The sequence below is a fragment of the Mycteria americana genome, chromosome 17, assembly GCF_035582795.1.
Source record: "Mycteria americana isolate JAX WOST 10 ecotype Jacksonville Zoo and Gardens chromosome 17, USCA_MyAme_1.0, whole genome shotgun sequence".
NCBI lineage: Eukaryota > Metazoa > Chordata > Aves > Ciconiiformes > Ciconiidae > Mycteria > Mycteria americana.
In genome coordinates this window covers 9,021,514-9,030,880 of record NC_134381.1, presented here as the reverse complement: position 1 = coordinate 9,030,880, position 9,367 = coordinate 9,021,514, and the positions used below count along the sequence as shown (strand labels likewise).

At 64.4% G+C, this 9,367-nt stretch overlaps 1 protein-coding gene across 1 annotated transcript; it reads right to left on the bottom strand.

The window, feature by feature from the left end:
* Positions 1-467: 467 nt before the first annotated feature.
* BARHL1 (BarH like homeobox 1) lies at positions 468-6,505 on the bottom strand. Its single transcript, XM_075519879.1, has 3 exons — positions 6,055-6,505; positions 2,457-2,679; positions 468-762 (listed from the first exon to the last, which is right to left on the bottom strand). The coding sequence occupies exons 1-3, from the start codon at positions 6,503-6,505 to the stop codon at positions 468-470; spliced, it is 969 nt and encodes a 322-aa protein (XP_075375994.1).
* Positions 6,506-9,367: the final 2,862 nt, after the last annotated feature.

The following is a 9,367-nucleotide window of genomic DNA, read 5'->3' as shown; positions in this document are numbered from 1 at the left end:
TCCCGGCGTCGGGGAGCCGGGCAAGGCGGGGAGGGGGCTCCTCGGAGCCGGCCGTGGCCGGGGCGGCTCGGCCCCCCCGGCAGTTCCTGGGGAGGGGGCGGAGAGGCAAAGCCCCCCCCGAGCAGCCGGCCCCTGCCCGAGCTCCCGGCGCCGTCCCGGGCGGGGGGGGACCGCAGAGGCCCCGCTGCCCTTGGGGGGCACAAGGGGGTGAGGCGGTGGGTGCCCCGCGGAGGGGGGGGGGGGCCGCTCTGCCTGCTCTCCGTCCTGCCACACCCGCCCTTGCTTCTTGCATTCTTTATATATATTTTAAAAAAGGGGGGGGGAGGTCTCATTTATATATATATATATATATTTGGGGATGAGCGGGAGTCTGTCGCTTGCTCGCGGCCCCAGAGTTGGGGTGGCCCTCTCCGACCCCCCGGCCCGAGGGGGGGGTGCCGGTGGGGGGCTGCCCGGGCGGTCGGGGCTCACCGGGGCTGCGCGGCCCGGGGCAGGACGCCGGGCAGCGGGGGCAGGGGCGGCGGGGGCTCGCTGCCGCCCTGCAGTCCGTGGATGAGGATGCGGGGCACCAAGGGTCTCTGTAGGGCGGGGGGGGGTGCGCTGGGTCCGCGGTACAGGTAGAGAGCGGCGCCGGGGTCCAGGTTGGAGACCAAACTCTGCGGGTAGAAGTAGGGCGAGGGGAACATCCTCTGGAGGGCTGAGTAGTTGCCAGCCTCGGCCAGCAGCTCCAGGCCCACCGCCGTCTGCCTTTTCCACTTGGTCCTGGCGGGGACAAGTCGAGAGAGGGGGTCAAGGAGGGAGGAGTGCTCCAAAAGCCGCTCCCGGACCCTTTTTACCCCTTGCACACCCCCTTTCCCCGGGCTCTGCTCTCCTTGCGCATCCCTTCTCCCCGCCGCTGGCTCCCGGGGCCAGTTCCCCCCGTACGGCGGGGATGGGGTGGGGTGGGGTGGGATGGGATGGGATGGGATGGGATGGGATGGGATGGGGAGGGGAGGGGTGGGATGGGATGGGACGGGACGGGACGGGACCAGTCCGGTGCGGAGGGACGTAGACCCACGAACGGGGCGAAGGGACTCATCTCCCTGGTGTCCCCGCCGCGGCAGCCCGGCCTGAGCGCCCACGGAACCTCCCCGGAGCCACAGCCCGGCTGGGCTCCGCTAGCAGGGTGTAAAACGTCGCGATATAAATCGCGACCAGCATTTCAGTCCCTTCCCGGGCTGCAAGTTCCAGACTGCACATTACGAACTGCGGGTGATACCTCCCGTGTGCCGGGCGCTGCTCTGCCCGCCGGCCCCGCCGCTGAGCCCGGATGCTGCCGCCGCCGCGATGCTCCGGCCCGAGGCCGCCGCGGCCCCGCTCCGCCGCCCGGGGCTCCGGGACCCCCTCCCCGGGCCGGGGCTGCCGGGGCCGGGGCTGCCGGGGCCGGGCCGGGCCGCTCGGGCGGCTGCGGGAGTCCCGCGGGGGGACACGCGTGGGGCGGCGTCCCGGGGCATTCGTTTGCGGCATAAATAGATATGTGTGTGTACGTATGTACGTATATTTTTATATATATGCTTATATACGTACATGAGGTATGTGTGCATAGATATGTGTGTGTGCCGGATCTCACAGAGAAGCCCCAGCCCCGGCATCTCGCTCACGTCGGGGCCGCCGGCGGGCCGGGCTGGCCGGGGAAGGGCCGGGAAAGGGCCGGGGAAGGGCCGGGGAAGGGCCGGGGGGCACTGGCCCGGCTCCGGCGTGTCCTTGCGGGGAGGATCAGGGGAGAGAGGGGGTGAGCGCACAGCTCCGGCCGCCCCCGACCTCCCCAAAGCCCCGCCGTGTTGATAAGTCGCGGATCTTTGCGGATGATGGAAATGAGGGAGAGGGAGGGTTCAGTCCTGGGGGGAGCGAGGGGACGGGGTGGGGGCTGCAGCCGGGGGTCCCTCGCTCCGCGGCGGTGGCGATGGCCGGGGAAGCGCCGAGGGGTTTGTCCGGACAAACCCACGGAAGCCATCCCACGTCTCCAGCCCTTTTACGAATTTGTCGCTGAAGCGCTAAACCTATTTCCACCAGTAAATTATTCATCATCATAATAATTGTGTCATTACTGTAAGGGGCGTTAATTATTGATGCCCAAAGCAGTAATTGGTATCTATTATTAATGAGCCGATGTGTTATGCTGTTGTGTTTAGCTGGAAGCCCGGTCCTGCCTTGCCGGGGCTGGGGGCACGGATTGCCCCCCCCCCCCGCCCCAAGCCTGTCCTGCCTATCGCTTCTCTCCCCTGTACTTTGGGGTGAAAGACCCCGGGGCACAGGCAGCCCCGGGGCGGGGGGGACACACCGCACCTTTCCCGGTGCCGGGAGGGACGGGACGGCCGCGGGGTACCAAAGCCCTGCCCGGTTCGGGGGTGCGGGGCCGGGGAGAGGAGCAGGATGGGACCCGGCGCTGCGGGCGGGAGGGAACGGTGCATTTTTACCTTCTGTTCTGGTACCACGTTTTCACCTGCGTGTCGGTGAGGTTGAGGGAAGCGGCCAGCTCCATCCTGTCCTGCACGCTCAGGTATTTTTGCCTCTCGAAGCTGCGCTCCAGCTGGGCCAGCTGATGGTCGGTGAAGGCGGTGCGGGCTTTGCGCGGCTTTTTCAGCCGCACCGGGGGGCTGTCCCGGGAGCTGGAGATCTCTCGGTCCCCTTCTTCTTTCACTGGGCCGGGAGGGAGGAAGAGAGGCCAGGTCAGGGCAGGAAGGGAAGGGAAATACCCTCAAAAGAGGGGGGTAACCCCCTGCAGCCATGGTCCGGAGGAGACGGGCTCCAGCACAGACTCGCATTTGCTCTGCAGCCCCGAACGTTTGCAGCCCGGCTGCCCACGGGGGATTCTCGGTGGCCCCGAGCCGGGCCGGGCCTTTCCCCGTCCCACGGGCCTGGGAGGAGGGAGAGATCCTGCCCAGGAGAGCCCCGCGTCCCCTTCATTTCTCAGGGGGCAGGATCCTGCTCCGGGCTTATTCCCCCAAACCCGACAGCTTTCTCCATGCTTGGATATTTTTATTTTTCCCTTCTTTTTTTTATCTCTCTCTCTCTTTTTTTTTTTTTTCTTTTTTAACCCCAAACCCAAACGAAGCCAAAATGAAAATTGTGAGCCCGCATTTTTGGAGGGGAAAGTCGCCGGGGTGGTGCTGCTTCTCCCCCTCCGCGGAAAAGCCTCCGTCCTGCCGGGGATGCTGCCGGGGCAGGGAACAAGCCTCCCCTCCCCAGGGCAGACAACGAAATACCGGGGAAAGGGCCCCGCAACCCCGCGCCCCTGCCGTTATTTGTCTTCAAAAATGCCGAATGAGACGGGCTGACGGCGGGTCGTTACCGCGGTCGGTCCGTACGCACCGGCGGAGCGACGCGGAGATTTACGTGGCGAAACATTAGGCGTAGGTGACGGGAAAATTTCCGAGCAGGGGGGGGAAAAAAAAAAAAAAAAAAAAGAGAGAGAGAGAAAAAAAAATCCGTGTTTGTGCTCGCCTTCTCCACCCTCCTGGAGGAGATTAGGTAGCCAAAAGGCTCAGTTTATACAAATCGGCGGCGTTTGGGTTTTTTTTTTTACGGGGGTTTATGTTAAATTTGCTGGAGGCGGGGGTGAGCAGGGACAGGGCTGTAGCCGAACGCGAGCTGGTTTCTCTGCAGGAAGACAATAATCCGGTTAATTGAGCCACCGGGGAGCGAAACCCTTCAACCAGAAACCCCGGCTCCGGCCGAGCAGGCAGGGCCCGGGCCGGGGACGAGCCTTAAACACAGAGACCCGGCTCCGGTTCCCGGGGAAAGCGGCAGCCCCGGCACCGCCCGGGAAGGGGCCGGATCCGGAGCGGGCAGGGCGGGGGGTGCCGGCCCCGCTCCCTCCCGGGAAAGGCCCGAAAGTTTGCCGGGAGTTTTTCGGCGGACGAAGCCGCGTCCGGCCTCCCGCACTCCGGGAGAGGCAAATCCCCCCCGCCCCCCCCCCGGGCTGGTCCTCGGCTCCTAAAAAGTTCCTGCTCGCCAAAGGGCTGCGCTCGCTGGCGGCGGCGGCTTCCCCGGCCGGCTCCGGCCCTCTCCCCGGCTACTCCTGGCTAAAAAAAATATATAAAAATATATATATTACGGGGTTTTCGGCATTTTGGCATGGGCCAAATCCTGCCGCCGCCGCTGCGGGCGAGGCCGGGCCCCGCAGCCCCTTTGCGGGATGAACCGGGGCCGCTCTGCCCGGGAAAGGCTGGTCCCAACCGGGGCGGCGAACCGGGACGGCGAACCGGGACGGCGCTGGGAGCGGAACCTTCCCCGCTACCCCCGGGACCGTGTTTGTACCTCATCTGCGCCGCCTTTCCACCCCCATTTAAGCTGTCTTCCCCCCCCGTTTAAGCTGTGTTTTCCCTCCATTTAAACTGTGGTTTTCCTCCATTTAAGTTGTATTTTTCCCCCATTTAAGCTGTGTTTTTCCCCCATTTAAGCTGTGTTTTTCCCCCATTTAAGCTGTGTTTTCTCCCCATTTAAACTGTGTTTCCCCCCCATTTAAACTGTGTTTCCCCCCCATTTAAGCTGTGTCTTTCCCCCATTTAAGCTGTGTCTTTCCCCCATTTAAGCTGTGTTTTTCTCCCATTTAAGCGGTGGTTTCCCCCCGATTTAAGGGAAGCTTTTCCCCCCATTTAAGCAGCGTTTTTACCGTGGCTGCCCCGCCGCAGGGGCGGGAGAGGAGCCGAGCGCGGCGGGGTAACGGCCCCCACCCAATGCCGGCCCCCCAGCCCGGGCTGGGCCGGCTCGGGGGATGCGGAGGACCCGCGTCCCTTCTCCTCCTCCCGCGCTTCTTTCGCGTCCCGGCGATTCGGGGGAAGGGGAGACAAGCTGAAGGAATTCGGGGGGGGATGTAGGAAGCGAAAACAAAACGCCAAGGTGGGAATCGCGGCTGTTTTCGATCCCGGCCCTGCAGAACGGCGGGGCCGACGCCAGCCTTTCTCCCAGCCTTTCTCCCGGGTCACTCCCAGCCCCGGCACCGACCCCGGGCTCCGTCCTTCGTTCAGAGCCAGAATCCCCCCCCGGTGCCCGGGGCTCCCGCCGCGTTTGAGGCTCGGTTGGGTGAATATTTTTTCCTCCATGAATCGGGTTCTAGCACGGCGGCTCCGGGCCGGCCGAGGGTGCATTTGCAGCCGGCCCGGGGCTCGGCCCGTCCCCCCCCCTTTCCTTCCAGCCCCCTCCAAATCCAGCGGCCCAGCCAGGAGCCATCACCTCCCCCTTCTCCCCTCCCCAGCTGAGTACCCTCGCCTTCCCCTCGCAAACACCCGGCAAACAATTTTCCCGGGTGAAAGTTTTTGCGGGGGTGATGGGGGCGGGATGGGCGAAGGCACTGGGATAAACTGCTCTGGGGGGGCGAGGACCGACCCCAACCCCCCCGTGCTGTTTCCCTGCCTCCCCCCGCCCCGGCTGCCGCAGGGGGAGCCCGGGAAGGGGCTGCCTGGGGCCCGGGAGGCCGAAGCCCCCGGTCCGGGGCGAGCAGCCGCCGCATCCAGCCCCGCAGGCACCGCGGATGCGGCCCGGGGCTCCCTCTCTGTCGTGCTCGTTTTTAAACCGCCTCCAAAATAATAATAGAAATAATACAAATCGAATCAAGCCCCGCCGACTTTCTTCTTCGTTTTTCACCGGAGCAGGGGAAATACCCGGCAAATCCGTGATTTTTGTTTGTTTTGTTTTGTTTTGTTTTTTCCAGGCAGAAATCCGCCCCCGGTTCTCCTCTCCCCTTCCCCGCGGGTGGGAACGAAGCAGCCGGCTCTTCCCGGCGGAAAACAGCCCGGCGGATCCCCGGGCGCCTTTGGCGAAGCACCGATGGCCCCCACCCCTTCCACTGGGCCCAGCCCCACCGAGCCCCGAGCCCCCAAGTGTTCCCAAGTCGGTGCCGACCCCGCCGTCATTTCGGGGGCGACCGGTGCCGCGGCCCCCCATCACCGGGCCGCGCCGGAGCCGTCTCCGCAGCGAGCTCCCGGCGCACCGGGAGGCTTCGGGGCCGCCGGAGGCTTCGGGTCCAGGGTCCCTGCCCGCCGTGCCAGGTCCAACGGGGCGAGCGGCGCTTACCTTTGTACTCCGAGTCCGAGGAGGAGCTGCTGGTGTTTTTTTCCATTTTCTCCCTAAAGTCCTCGCCGGGCTTGGTGGGGATCCTGCCCGCCGGCTCCTGCCCGCCGTGAGGTCCATTGGTGCTGGAGTAAGGGGCGCAGGCGGCCAGGGGCTTGCAGTCGGCCAGGATGTCTCTGATGAGGAAGGAGGAGGTGACGGTCCGGGACTGGGAGGGAGCCGAGACCTGCCCCGGCTGGAGGTGCGCATCCAGGCCCGGCCGCGGCACCGCCGCCTCCAGGCACTCGCGGCCCGGCGAGCGGGGCGAGGGGCACCCGCTGCTGCCCTCCGAGCGGGGGCTCAGCTCCAGCGGGGACCGGCCGTCGCCCACCAGCGGGTCCCCCTTGGGCACGGCCGGGCTGCCGGCTCGGTGGGAGAGGATGGAGTCGATCCCAAACCCGGTGGAGCCCTCCATGGCCCCCGCGAGGTGCCGGCGCTCACACGGGCATTGGCGGGGAGGGCGCGGCGGAAGCGGTTTGGTAATGATAATTAACAATAACGGGAGAAAGGGGGCCAAAAAAAAAAAAAGGGGGGGCAAAAGAAAAAAAGAAAAAAAGAAAAAAAGATAAAAGAGCAAAGTTCAGCCTGAGATCCGGGCAACAACTGCTGCAAGGCTCTCCGAGGCGCCGCGCGTTAGATCCAGGGCTGCTTCGTCTTCAGCATCGCGCCCAGCTGCACTCACAGACAGACAGACAGAAGAGGGGGGGAGAGGAGGCAGAGTCAAACTTTGGCCGCGAAGGGGGTGGGGTGGGGGGGACGGACCCCAACCTCACCCGGGGTCCCGGCCCCTTACCCGGCCACCCCACCCTTGCCCGGAGCGGCGGCGGCGCGGGGCTGGGGGGCAGCCCGGGGGCTGGCAGCCGGAGGTGGGGAGGCAGCGATCGATAGTGAGGCTTCGCAGCGCCTTAACCGCTTAATGATCCAGAAATCAATGGGGAAGGGCGAGGGGAGGGCGGAGGGGGTGGCCAGCCGTCGGGCCGCCGCGGCACCCCCCTTCCTCGCCAGCACCTCGGACAGCGCCGGGGGGGGGAACCGGAGTCACTCCGGAGCCGGCGGCGCCTTCAGCACCGCGGACAGCGGCGGGAGCGCCGCGCCCTCCCCGCGGGGACGGGGGAGCGGGGGGAGAAAATGAACTTGTGCCACTCCGGCTCGGGGACCCCAGCACCCCCCGCCCCCCCTCCCCCGTGTGAACGCGCCCATTGGCCGCGAGGCGTTTTGGGGGATGTCACTCCCCGGCGGCGGCACCTCGCAGCTTGATTAACGGGAATTAATTGCCGCCCGGATCCCCGCGCTTTCCGGGCGGTTTCCGCCCTCTTTTGCTGTCATTATCCCGCTGATGGGGCTCGTAATGGGGTGATTAGGCGCGGGGGGGGGGGGATTTCGAGGGGTTGCTGCTTTCTGCTCGCCCCCCCCCCGCAATTAGCCGGTCTGCCGGTTCCTCCCGAGCGGGGAAAGTTTTGCTGGGCGTTAAAATTAAAAAAAAAAAAAAAAAAGAAAAGGAAAAACACTCAAACCCTCCCCAAAGCCCCAGCGCAGAGGCGGCTGCTCTGAGCCCGAGGTGAGCCTCGGAGCTGCGAATTTCGTTAAATCCCCTCGAAATCGGTTGTGAACGAGCAGAGAGCTGCTCCAGCGCAAGCAGACGCGGGGCCACCGGGCAGCCGCTTCCCCAGCGCAGCGCAGCCGGGGCCGGGGCCGCTCTTCCCGCTCTCCCAGCGCCCAGCGGCGGTACTTACTGGTGCAACTGGGAAGGGACCGCGCTCGGGATGGATTTTTTTCCTGCCGTCAAGCCCGTTTTAAATAAAACCCCCATGGCCCCAGCCCGCCCTGCCCGCTCCCTGCCCGTTTCTCCCGGAGACACCAAGTTTCCTCCCTCCCGCCCCGTCGGGGGTTTCGCTGCCGTTGCTCTCCCAGGCTGGAGAGGGACCGGCTCACGCAGGGCTCCCACCTTCCCGGTCAGGCCGGCTCCTGCCTCCTCGAGGGCTTATTTAGGGTTTTTTCCTGGGGGTAGACCCTTCGCCGCAGAGATGAGGAAAATGTCCGCACCCGGGTGCGTGAAGCTGCGCCACTTTGAAGCGACGTCGCTGTTTTTTTCTCAAATACTCGATTTCCTCTCTTCCCTCTCTGCCCGGCCAGGCAGCTGCATCTTGTCCCTCTTCCAAAGCCGCCCTTGGCCGGCAGCTTGGAAGCGATCAAGGGAGGGAGAGCCCCCCCGTCCCGGGGAGCCCGGCTGCCAGCTGTCGGGCAGCGGCGCAGGCAGGGCCCCCAGCACCCCCTGCCCTCGGCCCGGCAGGCTCGGGGCCGGCTGGGATCGGGGCAGCGGAACAAAAGAGCCTTACAGGAGGGTAAGCCCAGGGACAAATTCAGCATCAGCCCCGGTCCCAGCCTGCCCCTGCCCTGGGGGTGCCACACGCCCGGCGCGGGGGGCTGCTCGTCCTCCCCGTCCCTGGGCGAAGGAGCCCTGCTGCTGCTCTGCCCCGTCTCCCTCCCAGCACGGAGGTGCTGCCCCAGTGCCAGGGACTGGGGACCAAGCTGAAGGGTCTTCGTCTGCTGGGGGTCGATTTTGCAGCATCCGCCTCCGCGGGCGGGGCTGGGCCAAGCATCACTTTGGGCTGGACCAGAGCAACAGATGTGCAGGAACTGGTCCCAGTGAGAAATGGGGCAGGGACCCGATGGGGTTTCCCAGCTCTTCGCAGTGTGATGTGTCGGCTCCTGGGCTCTGGCAGGCTCCCTGTCCAACCAGTAGACACCATTTGGGACGGAGTTTGGCACTGGGATCAGGATCAGCGCTGAGGCTGTGTTTGGGACCAGGAATGGGACCAGGGATGGGAGTGGGTTTGGAATCAGGATTTGGATCAGCCGTGCAGGGACAGGTTTGGGCTGGTGGGTCTGCTGCTGTATTTCCTTCTCTTGAACAAAGCACCTGCCTTCAAACAACCGCAAGGAAGTTTCCAGATCAGATCCACTCTCTGATGCTGTGCAAGATTTTGGTGTGCGTGTGTGTGTGTGTGTGAAAGAGGGGGGTGGGGGTCCAATCTGCATCCCCGAGCAGACACTATATTGTGCCACCCTCAGCCAAGGCTCTGGGGACAGAGACTGTCACTCCTAGGCCGCACTTGGGGCTCCCAGCAGCTGCAGATGCACTTGCTGCTCATGTTCCAATGTCAGTGTGGATTACATTAATTAATATGAATAATAATAATGAATAATGAATAATGATTAATAATAATAATAATAATAATAATAATTAAGTTGTTTCAGAACTAGACTCCCGAAGGCA

Excerpts from the sequence above, each read along its gene's own strand:
- BARHL1 (XM_075519879.1), bottom strand. The coding sequence starts at position 6,505 with ATGGAGGGCTCCACCGGGTTTGGGATCGACTCCATCCTCTCCCACCGA. Across the intron at positions 2,680-6,054 it reads CTCGGACTCGGAGTACAAAG|TGAAAGAAGAAGGGGACCGA; the intron begins GTAAGCGCCGCT and ends CTCCCGGCCCAG. Across the intron at positions 763-2,456 it reads ACGTGGTACCAGAACAGAAG|GACCAAGTGGAAAAGGCAGA; the intron begins GTAAAAATGCAC and ends TGTCCCCGCCAG.